General features: G+C 45.5%; 1 protein-coding gene across 2 annotated transcripts; it reads left to right on the top strand.

Annotated features, from left to right (window-relative positions):
- The first annotated feature begins 175 nt into the window (after positions 1-175).
- WDR46 (WD repeat domain 46) lies at positions 176-18686 on the top strand. 2 transcript variants are annotated; one of them, XM_083881626.1, is made up of 15 exons: positions 180-386; positions 493-573; positions 1679-1791; positions 3274-3361; positions 4120-4181; positions 5572-5676; positions 7166-7316; positions 9580-9715; positions 10863-10962; positions 11198-11351; positions 13411-13558; positions 14166-14260; positions 15556-15651; positions 17103-17204; positions 18275-18686. In XM_083881626.1, exons 1-15 carry the CDS (start codon positions 357-359, stop codon positions 18662-18664), a joined length of 1851 nt encoding a protein of 616 aa, XP_083737752.1. In that variant the 5' UTR covers positions 180-356; the 3' UTR covers positions 18665-18686. The 2 variants fall into 2 exon arrangements, with proteins under 2 accessions (XP_083737753.1, XP_083737752.1); XM_083881627.1 differs by having other exon boundaries at positions 176-386; positions 17103-18417.
- Positions 18687-20534: the final 1848 nt, after the last annotated feature.

Here is a 20534-nt window from a genome sequence, read left to right as displayed (position 1 = left end):
TAAAAACAGATTTTCAGGAAGGTAAAAGGGGAATAAATACGATTTTGGGAGAAAAAAATCGGGATTTGGGAAAACACAAAAATCTGGGAAAACAAACCCGGAAGTGCCGGGGGGACGATTCGGCCGCAACCAAGATGGCGGTGCCCATAACAAAGATGGCGTCGCCCACAACAAACATGGCGCCGCCCACAACAAAAATGGCGCCCGCGCTTTACTCAATACCCGCCTTGCCCCACATCAAGATGGCGCCTCTACCTTCAATTAGTTCCCGCTTCGCTTCGCTCTGATTGGCCAGAATTTTGCCCGCCCTTTAACCTGATTGGCTGTCCACCCGGAAGTGGGCGCGGCTTCCCCACATGGTTGCGATGGCGGGCGGCGTGTCCGGGGTGCGTGAGGGGAAAAGGGAAAAATCCCCCAAATTTGGGGATTTTGGGGATCCCGGGAGGATTTTGGGGGGGTTGTCGCGGCCTCATTCCCGATTTTTCCCCGCAGAGGACGGACCCGTTCCCCGGCCCGGCGCCGGTACCGCGGCCCAGAGTGAAGCGGTTCCTGCGGGGCACCGGAGAGAAAGTGGTAAAGGACGGGGAACTCTGGGGTCCTGAGGGGATTCGGGGGGTCCTGAGGGGATTTGTGGGGTCATGAGGGGATTTGGGGAGTTCTGAGGGGTTTTGGGGGGTCCTGAGGGGTTTTGGGGGGTCCTGAGGGGATTCGGGGGCTCCTGATGGGATTTTGGGGGGTCCTGAGGGAATTCGGGGGGTTCTGAGGGGATTTTGGGGGTTCTGAGGGGATTTTGGGAATTTTGGGGAGTTCTGAGGGGATTTGGGGGCTTTTGAGGGGATTTGTGGGATCCTGAGAGGATTTGAGGGCCCTTGAGCGGATTTAGGGGATCCTGAGGGGATTTTGGAGGTTCTGAGGGGATTTGAGGGATCCCTGAGGGGATTTGGGGATTTTTGGGGGTCCTTGAAGGGATTTGGGGGGCCCTGAGGGGCTTTGGGGAGGATTTAGGGGCTCCTGAGGGGGTTTGGGGGATCCCTGAGGGGGTTTGGAGAATTTTGGAAGGTCCTGAGGGGATTTGGGGGGAAATAAAGGCAATTTTGGGGGTTCTGGGGAGATTTGGGGTTTCCTGAGGTGGTTTGGGGGGGAAATCTGAGTGGAACTGGGGGAGATTTGGGGGAAATTTGAGGGAAGTTGGGGGGATTTGGGGGAAATTTGAGGGAATTTGGGTGGAATTTGAAGGAATTCAAGTAGAACGTGAAGGAATTTGGTGGGATTTGGGCAGAATTTGAGGGAATTTAGGCGGATTTGGGTGGAATTTTGGGGCATTTGGGTTGAATTTGGAAGGAATTTCAGGGATTTGGCTGAAATTTGAAGGAATTTGAGGGAAATTGGGTGGAATTTGAAGGAATTTGAGGGAATTTGTTTGGAATTTTGGGGGATTTGGGTGGAATTTTTGGGAATTCGGGTGGGATTTGTAGGAATTTGAGGGAATTTGGGTGTCCCTGGAAAGAATTTGAGGGAACTTGGGTCAAATTTAGGCGGAATTTGAGGGAATTTGATGAAATTTGGGCGGAATTTGAGGGATTTTGATGAAATTTGGGCGGAATTTGGTGGAATTTGAAGGAATTTGGTGGAATTTAGTAGAATTTGATAGAATTTGGGTGAAATTTCCTCCCCCCAGCCCCGGGCTGTGGCCCCAAGGCTCCGATGGCACCTCAAAAACCTGGAAAATCGGGAAAATTCCGCAGCGGAAAAGGCGGCGAGATGGGAACCCCTCCTGCCCGAGGAACCGGGGTAAAAACCTCCTAAAAATACACCAAAATATTCCCAAAAATACCCCAAAAATGCCCCCAAAAGTTTCTCCAAAAATCCCCCCAAAAATAAAAAAAAAAATCCCCGAAAATCCAAAACAAATCCCCAAATTTCCCCCCAAAAATCCCCAAAAAACCTCGAAAAGCCCCAAAAATCCCCTAAATTCCCTACAAATCCATGGGAACCCCTCCTGCCTGAGGAACCGGGGTAAAACACCCCTAAAAACATCCAAAAGTGCCCCAAAAATACCCCAAAAGTCTCCACAAATATCCCCCCAAAATCCCAAAACAATCCCCCAAAAATCACCCAAAAAATCACCCAAAAATCCCCAAAATTCACCCAAAAATCCCCAAAAAACCTCGAAAAGCCCTAAAAATCCCCCAAATTCCCCAAAAATCCCCCAGAAATCCATGGGAACCCCTCCTGCCTGAGGAACTGGGGTAAACCCCCCCAAAAAATACCCCAAAAACCCCAAAAATACCTCAAAAATCCCCCCCAAACCCCCAAATACATCCCAAAAAAATCCCCCCAAAAAACCCAAAAAATACCCCCCAAATCCCCCCAAAATTTCCCAGAAATCTCCCCAAAATTGCCCCAAAATAACCCAAAATATTCCCAAAAATATCCCACAAATACCCCAAAACTCTTCCCAAAAATCCCCCAAAAAATCCCCCAAGAATCCCGAAAAATCAAAAAAAAAAAAATCCCCAACAAACCTCAAAAAGCCCTAAAAATCCCCAAAAAATGACCCAAAAAATCTCAAAAAATTCCACCAAAAAACTCCCAAAAAAATCCCCCAAAAACCTCAAAAAATCCCAAAAAATCCCCCTGCAAATAGCCCCAAAAATTCTCCAAAAATCCATCAAGGATGTCCCAAAATCCATCAGAAATCCCCAAAATTCTGTCAATTATTCCAAAAAAATCTGTCAGGGATCCCAAAATTCCTTCAATTTTCCCCAAAATCCATCAATTATTCACAAAAATTCACGAATTATTCCCAAAAATCCATCAATTATCTCAAAAAATCTATTAATTATTCGCAAAAAAATGACAGAATTACCCCCAAAATCCATGAATTATTCACAAAAATTCATAAATTATTCCCAAAAATCCATCAATTATCTCAAAAAATCTATTAATTATTCACAAATCACAGAATTACCCCCAAAATTCCATCAATTATCCCCAAAAATCCTTCAGGGGTCCTAAAAAAATCTATAAATAATCCAAAACTTCCATCAATTATCCCAAAACTCCATCAGGAAACCCAAAAATTCCATCAGGGATTCCAAAAATTCCTGCAATTATCCCCAAAATCCAGAATTTTTTCCCAAAAATTCATGAATTATCCCCAAAAATTCTGCCAATTATCCCCAAAAACACCTCAGGGACCCCCAGAATTTTGAGATTTCCCCAAAATTCCCCAAATTTCACGGATTTTTGCCCAAATTTCCCAAATTTCAGGTTCCTGGAGGCGGATCCGGGGCAGGACTCAGCGCGGATCTCGCAGAGAGAAATCGCCGACGCCGTCGACATCGCCAGTGCCAGCAAGGTGGGATTTTGGGGAAAAAAAGGGGGTTTTGGGACAAAAAAACAGGAAATTGGGAGAAAAAGGGGAATTTGGGGAAAAAAAATGGGAATTTGGGACAAAAAAACGGGGATTTTAGGAGGAAAAATGAGGATTTTAGGGGGGAAAATGAGATTTTAGGAGAGAAAATGGGGATTTGGGGCAAAAAAATGGGAATTTGGGGGGGAAATGGGAATTTGGGACAAAAAAATGGGAATTTGGGACAAAAAACCAGGGATTTTAGGAGGAAAAATGGGGATTTTAGGAGGAAAAATGGGAATTTAGGGAAGAAAATTGAGATTTAGGGGGGAAATGGGGATTTGGGGGGAAAAAATGGGGATTTGGGGACAGAAAGGGGAAAATGGGTTGAAAAAATGGGGATTTGGGTAAAAAAATTGGGATTTTAGGAGGAAAAATGGGAATTTTAGGAGGAAAAAATAGGGATTTTAGGAGAGAAAATGGAGATTTTGGGGGGGAAAAATGGGGATTTTAGGGGGAAAATTTGGGGATCTCTGGGAATTTTCGGAATTGTAACAGGGAAGGGAATTTTGGGAATCTGGGGAACTTTGGGAATTTTGGGGAACTCTGGGAATTTGGGGAATTTTTGGGCGCTGAAGAGAGAATTTCAGGAATTTTAAGGAATTCTGGGAATTTTGGGAATTCTGAGGAATTTGGGAATGTTGGGGAACTCTGGGATTTTTGGGAATGTTGGGAATAACCGTGTCCATGCCGTGTCCCCCCAGCACTTTGAGCTGCGGCTGGAGCAGTTCGGGCCCTACAGGCTGGACTACACCAGGAACGGCAGGTCAGCACCAGTGCCCACCAGTATGGACCAGTATAGACCAGTATAGACCAGTATGGACCAGTATAGACCACTACAAACCAGTACAGACCAGTATAAACCAGTACAGACCAGTACAAACCAGTACAAACCAGTGTAAACCTGTAGGGACCAGTTCCCTCCCAGTGTTCCCAGTTTATCCCAGTTCCCACAGGCAGCTCTGACTGGGAGGGCTCAGGGACCGCCCTGGACTGGGCTCCCAGTGCTCCCAGTTCATCCCAGTGCTCCCAGTTCACTCCCAGTCCCCTCCCAGTCTCTCCCAGTCACTCCCAATCCCCTCCCAGTGCTCCCAGTTCATCCCAGTCCCCCCTAATCCATTCCCAGTTCATCCCAGTCCCTCCCAGTCCGTCCCAGTCCCTCCCAGTTCACTCCCAGTTCCTCCCAGTTCACTCCCAGTACTCCCAGTTCATCCCAGTTCATCCCAGTTCACTCCCAGTCCATCCCAGTTCACTCCCAGTTCACTCCCAGTTGCTCCCAGTCCCTCCCAGTCTATCCCAGTCCCTCCCAGTCTATCCCAGTTCATCCCAGTCTATCCCAGTTCATCCCAGTTCACTCCCAGTCCATCCCAGTTCACTCCCAGTTCACTCCCAGTTGCTCCCAGTCCCTCCCAGTCTATCCCAGTCCCTCCCAGTCTATCCCAGTTCACTCCCAGTCCATCCCAGTTCACTCCCAGTTCACTCCCAGTTGCTCCCAGTCCATCCCAGTCTATCCCAGTCTATCCCAGTCCCTCCCAGTCTATCCCAGTCTATCCCAGTCCATCCCAGTTCACTCCCAGTCCCTCCCAGTTCATTCTCAGTTCCCTCCCAGTGCTCCCAGTCACTCCCAGTCCCCTCCAATCCCCTCCCAGTCTCTTCCAGTTCACTCCCAGTTCACTCCCAGTTCACTCCCAGTCCCTCCCAGTCCATCCCAGTGCTCCCAGTCCATCCCAGTTTGCCCATTCCCCAGGCATTTGTTACTGGGGGGGCTGAGGGGACACGTGGCCGCCCTGGACTGGGCTCCCAGTGCTCCCAGTGCTCCCAGTTCACACCAGTTTGCCCATTCCCCAGGCATCTGTTACTGGGGGGGCTCAGGGGACACGTGGCCGCCCTGGACTGGGCTCCCAGTGCTCCCAGTTTATCCCAGTCCATCCCAGTTCCCCCCATTCCCCAGGCATCTGTTACTGGGGGGGCTCAGGGGACACGTGGCCGCCCTGGACTGGGCTCCCAGTGCTCCCAGTTTATCCCAGTCCATCCCAGTTCCCCCCATTCCCCAGGCATTTGTTACTGGGGGGGCTGAGGGGACATGTGGCCGCCCTGGACTGGGCTCCCAGTGCTCCCAGTGCTCCCAGTTTATCCCAGTTCCCCCCATTCCCCAGGCATTTGTTACTGGGGGGGCTCAGGGGACACGTGGCCGCCCTGGACTGGGCCCAGCGGCGCCTCCTGAGCGAGTTCAGCACCATGGAACCCGTGCGGGACCTCAGGTGGGGCTGGGGGCACTGGGGGCACTGGGACAAACTGGGAATGGATTGGGGGGCACTGGGAGGGGATTGAAAGATACTGGGAGGGACTGGGACCAACTGGGAGGAACTGGGAGGGACTGGGATGAATTGGGAGGGACTGGAGGGGCACTGGGAGGGGACTGGAGGGGCACTGGGAGGGGACTGGGATGGACTGGGAAAGGACTGGGAGGGAATTGGGAGAGACTGGGACAAACTGGGAATGGATTGGGGGGCACTGGGAGGGGACTGGGAGCACTGGGAGGTGATTGGGAGATACTGGGGGGGATTGGGAGATACTGGGACAAACTGGGAGGAAGTAGGGGGGAATTGGGGGAGACTGGGAATGGACTGGGAGGGGACTGGGGGGACTGGGAGGGACTGGGAGGGGATTGAGAGGGACTGGGAGGTGACTGGGGGGACTGGGAATGGACTGGGAGGAACTGGGAGGGCACTAAATCCATTTTTGATCCTAAAATTCTCTTTTTTTCTCTCCTCAAAACCCATTTTCTTCCCCCCAAAATCCCCATTTTTCCTCCTAAAACCCCCATTTGTTTCCCCAAAACCCCCAAATTTTCCCAAAACCCCCAAACTTTCCCCCAAACCCCCAAATTTCCCCCAAATTTTCCCTCTTAAAATTCTGATTTTCCCTCCTAAAATCCCCATTTTTCCTCCTAAAATCCCATTTTTTTTCCCCAAACCCAAAATCTTCCCCCAAAATTCCCCAAATCCCCCATTTTTCCTCCTAAAATCCCCATTTTTCCTCCTAAACCCCCCATTTTTTCCCCCAAACCCCATTTTCTCCCCCCACAACCCTCAAACTTTCCCCCAAACCCCCAAATTATCCCAAAATTTCCCTCCAAACCCTGAATTTTCCCTCTTAAAATTCTGATTTTTCCTCCTAAAACCCCATTTTTTCCCCAATTTCCCCCTAACCCCCAAATTTCCCTCAAATTCCCCAAATTTTCCCTCTTAAAATTCTGATTTTCTCCCCAAAATCCCCATTTGTTCTCCTAAACCCCCCATTTTTTCCCCCCAAATCCCATTTTCTCCCCCAAAACTCCATTTTGTCCCCCCAAACCCCTAAATTTTCCCAAAACCCCCAAACTTCCCCCAAATTCCCAAATTTCCCCCAAATTTTCCCTCTTAAAACTCTGATTTCCCCCCCCCCCAAATCCCCATTTTTCCTCCTAAATTTCTGATTTTTTCCTCCTAAAACCCCCATTTTTTTCCCCCAAATCCCTAAATTTTCCTAAAAACCCCCAAACTTTTCCCCAAATCCTCAAAATTTTGGCCCAAATTTTTCCTCTTAAAACTCTGATTTCCCCCCCAAAATCCCCATTTTTCCTCCTAAAACCCCCATTTTTTTTCCCCAAACCCACCAAATTTCCCCCAAATCCCCCCCAAACCCCCCCAAACCCCCCAAATTTCCCCAAAACCCCTGGATTTTCCCCAAAAAAACTCCCCCCTGCAGGTGGCTTCACTCGGAGTCCCTGCTGGCGGTGGCGCAGCGGCGCTGGCTGCACGTCTACGACTCCCAGGGGCTGGAGATCCACGTCCTCCGGGCCTTCTCGGGGATCCTGCGCCTCGAGTTCCTGCCCTACCACTTCCTGCTGGCGGCTGTGGTCAGTCCTCAAAAAATCCCAAAAAATTTGGGGCAAAAATGGGCAATTTTGGGCAAAAATTGGCATTTTTAGCCATTTTTGGCTATTTTTTGCCATTTTCGGCTGTTTTTTCCCCAACTTTTTTGGTTTCTCGGGGATCCTGCGCCTGGAATTCCTGCCCCACCACTTCCTGCTGGCGGCTGTGGTCAGTTCTGATCCAAATGCCAAAAAATTTGGGGAAAAAACGGGCAATTTTGGGCAAAAATCGCCATTTTTCGTTAATTTTTACCATTTTTCGCTCATTTTTTGCTCATTTTTCCCCAATTTTTTTGGTTTCTTGGGGATCCTGCACCTCGAATTCCTGCCCTACCATTTCCTGCTGGCGGCTGTGGTCAGTCCTCAAAAAATCCCAAAAAATTTGGGGCAAAAATGGGCAATTTTGGGCAAAAATTGGCATTTTTAGCCATTTTTGGCTATTTTTTGCCATTTTCGGCTGTTTTTTCCCCAACTTTTTTGGTTTCTCGGGGATCCTGCGCCTGGAATTCCTGCCCCACCACTTCCTGCTGGCGGCTGTGGTCAGTTCTGATCCAAATCCCAAAAAATTTGGGGAAAAAACGGGCAATTTTGGGCAAAAATCACCATTTTTCATTAATTTTTACCATTTTCGGCTCATTTTTTGCTCATTTTTCCCCAATTTTTTCTGGTTTCTTGGGGATTCTGCACCTCGAGTTCCTGCCCTACCACTTTCTGCTGGCGGCTGTGGTCAGTCCTGAAAAAATCCCCAAAAATTTGGGGCAAAAACGGGTCATTTTGGGCAAAAATCGCCATTTTTAACCATTTTCGGCCATTTTCGGTTGATTTTTACCCAATTTTTGGGGTGATGCAGAATTTTTGAGAATTTTGTCCCTGGAATTCCTGCCCCAGCATTTCCTGCTGGCAGCTGTGGTCAGTTCTCATCCAAATCCCAAAAAATTTGGGGCAAAAACGGGCCATTTTGGGCAAAAATTGACATTTTTAGTCATTTTTTACTCATTTCCGGCCATTTTTGTACCAAATTTTTGGGTGATCGAGAATTTTTTTGGAATTTTGTACCTGGAATTCCTGCCCTACCACCTCCTGCTGGCGGCTTTGGTCAGTCCTGAAAAAATCCCAAAAAATTCCCCCGTTGTTCACCCTGGTTTTTCCCCGTTTTTCCGCGGTTTTTTTCACCATTTTCCCCTCATTTTCACTCCTTTATTTGCCATATTTTCCCCATTTTTCCCCCATTTTCCCCATTTTTTCCCTCTTTTTTCCCCCATTTTTTCTCCATTTTTTCATTTTTTCACCATTTTTTGCCGATTTTCCCCATTTTTCCCCTCTTTTTCTATTTTTTTCCCATTTTTTCCCTATTTTTTTCCCTGTTTTTTCCCCATTTTTTTCTATATTTTCCCCATTTTTTCCCCCTTTTTTTCCCCATTTTTTCCATTTTTTCACTGATTTTCTTCATTTTTTCACTGTTTTCCCCATTTTTTCCTCCATTTTTTGCCCATTTTTCTCTTCATTTTTCCCCGTTTTTTGTTTTTTCCCAATTTTTTCCCTCCGTTTTTTTCTATTTTTTCACTGTTTTTTTCCCATTTTTTCCTCATTTCTTCTCTCTTTTTTTTTTTGCCATTTTTCCGTGGTTTTTTTGCCTTTTTTCCCCATTTTTTCACCAATTTTCCCCATTTTTTCCCTGGTTTTTCCCTATTTTTCCCCTTTTTTTCTGCATTTTTCCCCATTTTTCCCCATTTTTTCCCCATTTTTCCCCATTTTTTCACCGATTTTCCTCATTTTTTCACTGATTTTCCCCATTTTTTCTCTTTTTCCCCGTTTTTTGCTATTTTTTCCCCATTTTTTCACCGATTTTCCCCCCATTTTTTCACCAGTTTTCCCCATTTTTTCACCAATTTTGCCCATTTTTCCCCCTTTTTTTGCCATTTTCCCCCATTTTTTCCCCATTTCTTCTCTTTTTTTTGCCATTTTTACCTGTTTTTTCCTCTCTTTTTTGCCTTTTTTTCCCCCATTTTTTCACTGATTTTCCTCATTTTTTCCCCCATTTTTTCCACCTTTTTTCTATTTTTTCACCATTTTTTCCCCATTTTTTCACTGATTTTCCCCATTTTTTTTTTCCTCTTTTTCCCCATTTTTTGCCATATTTTCCCCATTTTTTCCCCATTTTTTTCCCTGTTTTTTCCCCATTTTTTCCCCGATTTTCCCCATTTTTTCACTCATTTCCCCATTTTCCCCCATTTTTCCCCCATTCCAGAGTGAGCTGGGCCTGCTGCAGTTCCTGGACATCTCTGTGGGTCAGGAGGTTTCCACGCTCAGGACTCGCTGTGGCCGCGCGGCCGCCATGGCCCAGGACCCGGCCAGCGCCATCGTCCACCTCGGCCACGCCAACGGTCAGCGCCAGGACAGGACTGGACACGGGGTTTGGGCTTTTGAGGGATTTTATTGGGATTTGAGGGGTTTTGTTGGGTTTTGGGATGGTTCTGTTGAGGTTTGGGCAACTTCCCCTTGGGTTTTATTGGGATTCAGAAGGTTCCCATTGGATTTTGGGGGTTTCCAGTTGATTTTGACGAGGTTTCTGTTGGATTTTGGGGGACTCTGTTGGGTTTTGGGGGGTTTCTGATGGAATTTGGTGGATTTCATTGGATTTTGGGAGGTTTCTGTTGGATTTTAGGAGGTTCTCTATGGGATTTGGGGAGGTTTCCTTGGGTTTGGGGGAATTTGTTGGGTTTTGGGGGATTTTGTTGGGTTTTGGGGTTTTTTTGGGGTTTTGGGCGGTTTTCCTTGGGATCCCTGGGGGGATTTTTTGGGGTTTTTTGGGAGGGGGTCCATGCGGGATTTTGGGGGGTTGTTTTGGGAATTTTTGGGGTAATCCACGGGGGGGGGGGGTTTGGGGTTTTTTTTGGGGGGTTTCTGTGGTTTTTTTGGGATTCCTGGGGGGTTTTGGGGATTTTTGAGAAGTTTGGTTTTTTTTTTGGGATCCCTGGGGAGTTTTTTGGGATCCCTGGGGTTCTTTGGGGAGGAATCCATGGGAGGATTTTTGGGATCCCTGGGGATTTTTTTTGGGATACCTGGGGGGTTTTTTTGTGTTTTTGGGGGCTTTCTGTTGGGATCCATGGAGGGGTTTTTTTTTGGATCCATGGGATTTTTTTTAGGGTCCATGGGGGGTTTTGGGGGGTTTTTTGGGATTTTTTGGGGGATTTTTTTAGGATCCATGGGGTTTTGGGGGAGATTTTGTTGGGAACTCTGGGGGTTTTGGGGGGTTTCTTTTGGGATCCATGGGGTTTTGGTGGTTTTGTTGGGATCCATGGGGGGATTTTTTGGGTTTTGGGGGTTTTTTTCCAGGGGGGATCCCTGGGGTTATTTGGAGGATTTTTTTGGGTTTTGGGGCTTTTTTTAGTGTTTTTTGGCATTTTGGGGTTTTTTTTGTTGGTTTTTTTGGGTGCAATTATTTTTCCCATTTCCCATCATCCCCATATTGATTTCACGATGTCATTTCCTTATTTTCCTGACCCCAAACCCTGTTTTTCCCCTGTCCAGGCACGGTGTCCCTGTGGAGCCCCAACTGCCCCGAGCCCGTGGTGAAGCTGCTGGCGCATCGCGGCTCTGTCCGGGGCCTGGCCGTCAGTGCCACCGGCAGGTGCGAATTCCAGAGAATTCCCAAAATTCCAGAGGCTTCTCAGGGACTTTGGGGGAATTTAGGAGAATTTTGGGAGGATTTGGGTGGATTCAGTGTGATTTTTGTGTGGTTTTTGTGTGGTTTTAGTGGGATTTTCATGGCTTTGCTGGTTTTGGGGTGGATTTTAGTGGGATTTTAATGGATTTAGGTGGGATTTTCCCAGATTTCTGTAATTATTTCCCCATTTTCTCCCCAGCCTGCTGGCCACCAGTGGCCTGGACCGGCGAGTGAAGGTGTTTGATCTCCGGGCCCTGCGGCCCCTCCAGGCCTGGGGGGCTCCCCTGGGGGTCTCTGACCTGGAGTTCAGCCACAGGGGGGTCCTGGCCACGGCCACCGGGGACCTGCTGCAGGTAAAGGGAAAAATAACCCAAAAATATGCAAAAAAACCCAAAAAAAAGCGAAAAAAACCCCCAAAAAATCTCCAAAAAAAGCAAAAAAAAAAATCCCCCCCAAAAAGCCCAAAAAAATCCCCAAAAATAAAACCCAAAAAACCCACAAAAACCCCACAAAAAAAGCCCAAAAATCAACAACAAAAAAAAACCCCTGAAAAGACTGCAAAGAAAACCCCAAAAAAACCAAAAATAAAGAAAAAAAAAAATCCAAAAAAAACCACCCTGAAAACCCAAAAAACTCCAACCCCCCCCCAAAAAAAAAACCAAAAAAGCCCCAAAAAACAAAAAATAAAACCAAAAACCCACACGAAAAAACCCAAGAAATCCCAAAAAAAGCACGAAAAAAACCCTTCAAAAATCCAAAAAAACCCCAAAAACTTAAAAAGAACCCCCAAAAAACCCCCCAAAAAAACCCTGAAAAAATCCCCCCAAATCCCCAAAATAACCACCCAAAAAAAAACCCCATAAAAACACCCAAAAACCTCCCAAAAACCCCAAAACCCACAAAAAAAACAAAAAAAAAAAAAAACAAAGCCCTGGAAACCCCTGCAGGTCAGGGGGAAAAATAACCCAAAAATAATATAAAAATGCTCATTTTCCATCCCAAACTGGGGTTCAGCCCCAGGGGGGCCCTGGGAACAGCCACGGGGGACCTGCTGCAGGTCAGAGCAAAAATATACACCAAAAATACGCAAAAAAACCAAAAAAAAAACCCCAAACCCCCCCCCAAAAAAAACCCCAAAAATAGCAAAAAAAATTCCCAAAAAAAAGCCCAAAAAGTCCCAAAAACCCAGAAAAAAATCTGAAAAAACTCTGAAAAAAAACCCACTCAAAACTCCTCAAAAAAACCCTGGAAAAAAAAAAAAAAAAAACACAAAAAACCCCCCAAACCCCCAAAAAAACCCTGAAAAAAAACCCGCAAAAAACCTCCAAAAAAACCTCAAAAAAGCCCCCCAAAGAAACCCCAAAACCCCCCCAAAAAAACACCCAAAAAAAACCTCCAAAAAAAGAAAATAAATAAATAAAAAAATCCCCCCCCCCAAAAAACCAAAAAAAAAAACAAAAAACCCCCCCAAAATCCCCCCAAAAATAAAAAAATATACAGAAAAACAAACAAACGAACAAACACACACACACACACACACAAAAAAACCCCCAAAACTCCCCCAAAAAAATCCCCCCAAAAAATCCAAAAGACCCAAAAAAAACCCCCCCAAAAAAACCCGCACAAAAATCCCCAAAAAATCCCCCCCAAAAATAAAATAAAATAATAATAATAATAATAATAATAATAATAATAATAATAATACGAAAAAACCTGCAGGTCAAGGGCAAAAAATACACCCAAAATACCCCCAAAATGCTCATTTTCCATCCCAAACTGGGGTTCAGCCCCAGGGGCGTCCTGCTGCAGGTAAAGGGGAAAATATATACACAAAAAACTAAAAAATCCCCATTTTCCATCCCCAAAAAAATCTCAATTTTCCTCCCAAAATCTCCATTTTCCCTTCCCAATCCCCATTTTCCCTCCTAAAATCCCCATGTTTCCCCCTAAAATCTTCATTTTTCCTTCTAAAATCTCCTTTTTTCCTCCTAAAATCCCCATTTTTTCACCTAAAAATTCCATTTTTCCCCTAAAATCCCCATTTTTTCCTCCAAATCCCATTTTTCATCCCAAATCCCCATTTTCCCTCCTAAAATCTGTATTTCCATCACAAAAATCCCCATTTTTTGCCCCCAAATCCCCATTTTTCCTCCTAAAATCCCCATTTTTGCCCCCAAAATCCCCTTTTTTTCCTCCAAATCCCCTTTTTTATCCCAAATCCCTTTTTCCCCTCCTAAAACCCCTTTTTAAATCCAAAATTCCCATTTTTCCTCCTAAAATCCCCATTTTTCCTCCTAAAATCTCCATTTTTTCACCTAAAAATTCCATTTTTTCACCTAAAATCCCCATTTTTTTTTCCCAAAATCCCCAAAATTTTATTTTTTCACCCCAAATTTCCCATTTCCCCCCCAGGTTTACCCCAAATTCGACTCAGGGACCCCCCCAAAGCCGTTCCTGCAGCACCGAGCTCCGGGGCCGGTTCAGTGTTTGCGTTTCTGCCCCTTCGAGGACGTGCTGGGGGCTGGACATGCCAGGGGATTCACCAGCATCCTCGTGCCAGGTGGGGATTCCCAGGATTTCTGGGAATTTTTGGGAATTTTGGGGATTTTTTGGGATTTTTTGGGAATTTTGGGGATTTTTTGGGAATTTTTTGGGATTTTTGGGGTTTTTTGGGGGGAATTTTTGGGGTGTTTTCGGTGGATTTTGGGGGGTTTTAAATGGATTTTTGGAGGTTTTGGGGATTTTTTTGGGGACTTTTTTGGGGAGGTTTTTGTGAATTTTTGGGGATTTTTTAGGAAGGTTTTGGGGGATTTTTTGGGGAGATTTTGGGGGAATGTCTGGGGTGATTTTGGGGATTTTTGGGAACTTTTTTTTTGATTTTTGGGAATTTTTTGGGGATATTTTGGCGATTTTTGGGGGAGGTTTTGGGGAGGTTTTGGGGATTTTTTTGGGGAGATTTTTTGGGAATTTTTGGGGGGAGATTTTGGGGGATTTTTGGGGGATTTTTTGGGTGAATTTTGAGGGTTTTTTGATGAATTTTGGTGGGATTTAAACAGATTTTTAGTGACCCCCTGATGGATTTTGGACTCCCCTTTATTCTGCTGCCCCCAAAATCCCTCCTGGACCCCCCAAAACCCCCAAAAACCCCCAAAAATTCCCAATTCCAGGAGCTGGGGAGCCCAACGTGGACGCCCTGGAGAACAACCCCTTCCGCAGCCGCCGCCAGCGCCAGGAGTGGGAGGTCAAGGCCCTCCTGGAGAAGGTAAAAACACCCAAAAACACCCAAAAACACCCAAAAAACACCCAAAAACACCCCAAAATACCCAAAAACATCCAAATTTGCCCCAAAACCCCCCAAATTTGCCCCAAAAACCTCCAAATTCACCCCAAAATCCCCCCAAAATTCCCATTTTTCCCTTAAAATCCCAATTTTCTTCCCTAAAATCCCCATTTTCCATCCCAAAATCCCCATTTTTTCCTCCCAAATCCCTATTTTTTTTCCAAAATCCCATTTTTCCTTCTAAAAATCCCCATTTTTCCTTCCAAAATCCCCATTTTTTCCCCAAATCCCCATTTCCCATTCAAAATTCCCTATTTTTCCCCCAAAAAATTACCTTTTTTTACCCCCAAAATCCCCTTTTTTCCTCCTAAAATCCCCTTTTTCTCCCCAAACCCCCATTTTTTTCCCCAAATTCCCATTTTTCCCCAAAAAATTCCCATTCCTCATCCCAAAACACCCAAATTCACCCCAAAATACCCCAAAACACCCAAATTTGCACCAAAAACACCCCAAAAATTCCCATTTTCCCTCCAAAAATCCCCATTTTTTCCTCCCAAATCCCAATATTTTTTTCCAAAATCCCATTTTCTCCCTTAAAAATCCCCATTTTTCCCTTTAAAATCCACATTTTCCCCCAAATCCCCATTTCCCCATACAAAAATCCCTTTTTTTCCCCTAAAATCCCATTTTTGCCTCCTAAAATCCCCTTTTTTCTCCCCAAACCCCCATTTTTTCCCCCAAATTCCCATTTTTCCCCCCCAAAATCCCCATTTTTAACCAAAAATCCTGATTTTCCCCCCAGATCCCCTGGGAGCTGCTGAGTCCTGACCCCAAAATCCCCATTTTTCCCTCTAAACCCCCCATTTTTCCCCCTAAAATTCCCACTTTTCCCCCAAGTCCCCTTTTTTTTTCTTTAAAATCTCCATATTTTTCTCCAAAACCCCCATTTTTTCCCAAATTCCCATTTTTCCCAAAAAAAATCCCCATTTTTCCCCTAAAACCCCCATTTTTTCCCCCCAAAATCCCCATTTTTCCCCTAAAATTCCCATTTTTCCCCAAACCCCCATTCCCCATGCCAAATTCCCATTTTTTCCCAAAAAAATTTCCTTTTTTCCCCAAAAAAATTCCGTTTTTTCCCCCTAAAATCCCCATTTTAACCCTTAAAATCCCCATTTTTTCTCCTAAAATCCCCATTTTTTTTCTCCCAAACCCCAATTTTTTCCTCCCAAATCCCCAAAATTCCCATTTTTAACCAAAATTCTGATTTTTTTCCCCAGATTCCCTGGGAGTTGCTGACCCCTGACCCTTCCCTGCTGGCCCAGGTGGACACGGCCGGGCTGGAGCAGAAACAGCAGGAGAGGATCCAGCGCCTGGTATGGAACAAAAACACACCAAAAACACCCCAAAAACACCTCAGAACACTCAAAATACCCCCAAAACCACCCCAAAACCACCCAAAAAACAACGCAAAATTGCCCCAAAATAGCCCCAAAACCAGCCCAAAATTCCCAAAATATCCTCCAAAACACCCCAAAAACACTGAATTCAACCCAAAATATCCAAAAAATACCCCAAAAACACCCCAAAACCACCAAAATTCACCCTAAAAATACCGAAAATCCATTAAATTCACCCCAAAAATACCCAAAGTCACCCCAAAACCACTGAATTCACCCCAAAAATACTCAAAATCCCACAAATTCACCCCAAAAATCCCCAGAATTTCACCCAAAATCTGGGAATTCCCCCCAAAAATCCCCCCAAAATTTCCCCCCAAAAATCCTAAAATTTCCCCCAAAATCCCCAAAATTTCCTTAAAATCCTCCCAAAAACCCCAGAAATTTACCCAAAAAGCCCAGAATTCCTTCCAAAATCTTCCAGAAATCCCAGAAATTTTCCCCTAAAATGCCAGGAATTCCCCCCCAAAATCCCAGGAAGTTTCCTCAGAATTTCCCCAAAAATCCTCCCAAAAATCCCAGGAATTCACCAGAAAATCCCAGAAATTTTCCCAAAATTCCAGAATTTTACCCAAAATCCCAGGAATTCACCCCCAAATTTCTCCCCAAAATTTTCCCCTAAAATCCTCCCAAAAATCCCAGAGTTTACTCCAAAATCTCCAAATTTCACCCAAAATCCCAGAATTTCTCCCCAAAATTTCAAAAATTCCTCCCAGAATCCCAGAATTTTCCCCAAAAATTTCCCCAAAATCCTCCAAAAAAATCCCAGAATTTACCCCAAAATCCTCCCAAAAATCCCAAGAATTCACCAGAAAATCCCAAAAATTTCCCCCAAAATCCCCAAAAATTCCCCCAAAATCCCAAAATTTACCCCCAAAAATCCCAGAAATTTCTCCCCAAAAATCTCAGAATTTTCCCCCAAAATTTCCCCAAAATCCTCCCCAAAATTCCCAAATTCCCCCAAAATCCCAGAAATTTCACCCAAAAATCCTCAAAAATTCACCCCAAAATTCCCAATTTTTCCCCAAAATCTCAGAATTTCTCCCCAAAATTTTCCCCCAAATCCTCCCAAAATTCCCAGAATTCCTCCAAAAAAATCCCCAAAAATTCCCCCAAAATCCCCAAAATTTCCCCCAAAATTTCAGAATTTCTCCCCAAAATTTCCCCCAAAATTTTCCCCCAAATCCTCCCAAAAAAATCCCAGAATTTCTCCCCAGAAATCCCAGAATTTCTCCCCAAAATCCTGGGATTTTTCCCCAGAATTCCCCCCAAATCCCCAGAATTTCACCCAAAAATCCCCAGAATTTTACCCAAAAATCCCAGAATTTCACCAAAAATCCCAAAATCCCAAATTTCCCATTTTTCAGGGGTTTGACCCCAATGCTCAGCCCAAGTTCCGGCCGCGGCGGCGCCACAAGGGGAGGGACCCCGAGCACAGGAAGAGGCAGGTCCTGCATGAGAGAAAAAGGGTGAGAATTCGGGGGAAATTGGGGATTTGGGGAAATTTTGGGGAATTTTAGGGGTGGGGAATTTTTGAGAATTTTTTGGGAATTTTTGAGAATTTTTTGGAATTTTTTGAGAATTTTTGGGGAATATTTAGGGTTTTTGGGGGAGATTTTTTGAGAATTTTTTGAGGATTTTTTTGAGGATTTTTGCGGATTTTTTGGGGATTTTTAGGGGATTTTTTGGAGATTTTTTGGGATTTTTTGAGGATTTTTTGGGAATTTTTTGAAGATTTTTTTTACGATTTTTCAGGGAAATTTTTGGGATTTTTGAGGGAATTTTTAGGGGATTTTTTGAGATTTTTTAGGGAATTTTTTGAGAAACTTTGGGGGGAATTTTTGGGGGAATTTTTGGGGGGGGTTTTGGGAAATTTGGGGGATTTGGGGGAGTTTAAAGAGTGGGGAATTTTTTGAGAATTTTTTGGGGATTTTTTGGGGGATTTTTTGGAGATTTTTTGGGGATTTTTTGAGGATTTTTTGGGATTTTTTGGGGATTTTTTGGGAATTTTTTAGGGGATTTTTGAGGATTTTTGGGGATTTTTTTTTTTTTTTTTTTTTTTGAGAATTTTGGGGGAATTTTTGGGGGATTTTTGGGGGTTTTTTGAAATTTTTGGGGATTTTTTTTTTGAGAATTTTTCAGGGTTGTTTTTTTTTTTTTTGAGAATTTTGGGAAAATTTTTGTAGATTTTTTGGGATTTTTTTGTAGATTTCTTTAGGGGAATTTGGGGAAAATTTTAGGGGATATTTTGGGGAATTTTTAGGGAATTTTTTGAGGTTTTTTAGGGGATTTTTTTGGGGAATTTTGGGGGATTTTTGGGGATTTTTTGGAGATTTTTTGAGAAATTTTTGAGGATTTTTTGAGGATTTTTGGGGGGAATTTTTTAGGGGATTTTTGGGGGAATTTTTAGGGGATTATTTGGGGATTTTTTTGGGAATTTTAGGGAAAATTTTGGGGGGGAATTTTGGGGAAATTTTTGGGAATTTTGGGGTGAAATTTTTGTGAATGTTCCCCAAATCCCCATTTTTCCCCTCCCCAGGCCCAGATCCGGCAGAGTTTGGAGCAGAAAGAAAAGGAAAAGGAGAAAAACCAGGAGGAGCCGCCCAAAAAAAAGAGGAAAAAGGAGGGAAAAAAACCCCAAAAAACGGGGAAAAAACCGAGAGAAAAACCCAAAAAAATTGGGACAAAAACAGGAGAAAAACCAAAAAAAATTGGGAAAAAAACAGGAGAAAAACCCCAAAAAAATCAGGAAAAAGGGGCAGGAAACGCCCAAAAAAATGGGGAAAAAAACCCCAAAAATGGGAAAAAAATGGGAGAAAACCCCAAAAAGAACAAGAAGGGGGGAAAAATCCCAAAATTGGGGGGAAAAATCCCAAAAAAGGGGGGAGACCCCCCAAAAAAGGGGGCCCTGGAGAGGTTCAAGAAATAAATTTTGGGGCGGAGATTTTGGGGTGTCTGGAGAGGGTTTTGTCCCCAATTTTTGGGGTCCCCAAAGTGTCTCCACCCCAATTTTGGGGTCCCATTCTCATTTTTTGGGGGTCCTCATCCCAATTTTTGAATTCAATCCCCAATTTTTGGGGTCCCCAAAGTGTCCCCAACCCAATTTTGGGGTCCCATCCCCATTTTTTGGGGATCCCTGTCCCCATTTTTGGGGTTTAATCCCCAATTTTGGGGTCCCCAATGTCCCCTGTCCCCATTTTAGGGTCCCCAAAGTGTCCCCCCCCAATTTTGGGGTCCCCAAGGTGTCCCCTCCCCATTTTAGGGGTCCCCAAATTGTCCCCATCCTGTTTTGGGGGTCCAGTCCCCAATTTTGGGGTCCCCAAAATCCCTTCCCTCTATTTTTAGGGTCCCATCCACATTTTTTGGGGTCCCCTCCCAAATTTTGGGGTCCCCAATGTCCCCCCTCCCCAATTTTTGGGTCCCCATCCCAATTTTGAGGTCCAATCTCCATTTTTTGGGGGGTCCCCTCCCAAATTTTGGGGTCCTCAAAGTGTCCCCACCCCAATTTTTGGTGTCCCCTCCCCAATTTTGGGGTCCCCAATGTCCCCATCCCATTTTTTGGGGTCTCATCCCCATTTTTTGGGATCCTCATTCAGTTTTTGGGGTCCCCAAAGTCCCCCCTCCCCATTTTTGAGGGTCCCCTCCCCAATTTGGGGGATCCTCAATGTCCCTCCCCCCCATTTTAGGGTCCCCAAAGTGTCCCTTTCTCCATTTTTGGGGTCCCCAATGTCCCCATCCCATTTTGAGGGTCCCCACCCCAATTTTGGGGTCCCCAATGTCCCTCCCACCCTATTTTAGGGTCCCCAAAGTGTCCCCATCCTTTTTTTGGGGTCCCCAAAGTCCCCTCTCCCCATTTTTAGGGTCCCATCCCAAAATTGGGGTCCTCAAAGTGTCCCCATAGTATTTTTGGGGTCCCTTCCCCAATTTTTGGGGTCCCAAATGTTCCCAACCCCATTTTTGGGGTCCCCAAAGTGTCCCCCTCCCCAATTTCAAGGTCCCCAATGTCCCCTCCCCCAGTCAAAGGCCACTTCAGTGTCACCAGCCTTGGGGACTTTATTGGAGGGGTGGCACCACAGTGACATCTGGGTGACACCTGTGACATCTGTGGGACATCGGTGTCACTGTCCCAGCCCCGTGTCCTGTGTCACATCGGTGTCACTGTCCCAGCTCCAGGTGACATCGGTGTCACTGTCCCAGCCCCGTGTCCTGTGTCACATCGGTGTCACTGTCCCAGCTCCAGGTGACATCGGTGTCACTGTCCCAGCTCTGTCCCCGTGTCACATCGGTGTCACTGTCCCAGCTCCGTGTCCCCGTGTCACCCCCCGGGGCCACCAAAGTCCCCCGGCCCCATTTCAGGGGGTCCTGCCCCCCAATTGGTGACGTCACCACCCCATGACGTCATTGTCCACAATTTTGAGGGGAGGGGTTTGTTGTCCCCAATGTGGGGATGTCCCTGACCCTTGACGTCACTCCCCCATGACGTCACACCCATGACATCACCCCCAATCACTGTTCCCATTTTGGGGGCGGTCCTTGGTATATTGAGGAGGTGGTCCCTCGTTTGTGACGTCACTCCATATGATGTCACTGCCCTAAACACAGTTCCCATGTGGAGAAAGGGGCGGTTCCCCCAGTCCATGACGTCACTCCCCCATGACGTCACTGTCCACAATTTTGTTTACCCCATAAGGGTGAGGTTTCTTGTCCCCAGTGTGGGGATGTCCCTGATCCATGACATCATCACCCCATGGTGTCATCCCCAACCACAGTTCCCAGGTGGAGAAAGGGGCGGTCCCTCC

This window comes from Zosterops lateralis (genome assembly GCF_965231275.1).
Source record: "Zosterops lateralis genome assembly, chromosome: 35".
Taxonomy (NCBI): Eukaryota; Metazoa; Chordata; class Aves; order Passeriformes; family Zosteropidae; genus Zosterops; species Zosterops lateralis.
Note: the sequence above shows the minus strand (reverse complement) of the source record. Positions and strands in the feature narration are given on the sequence as shown.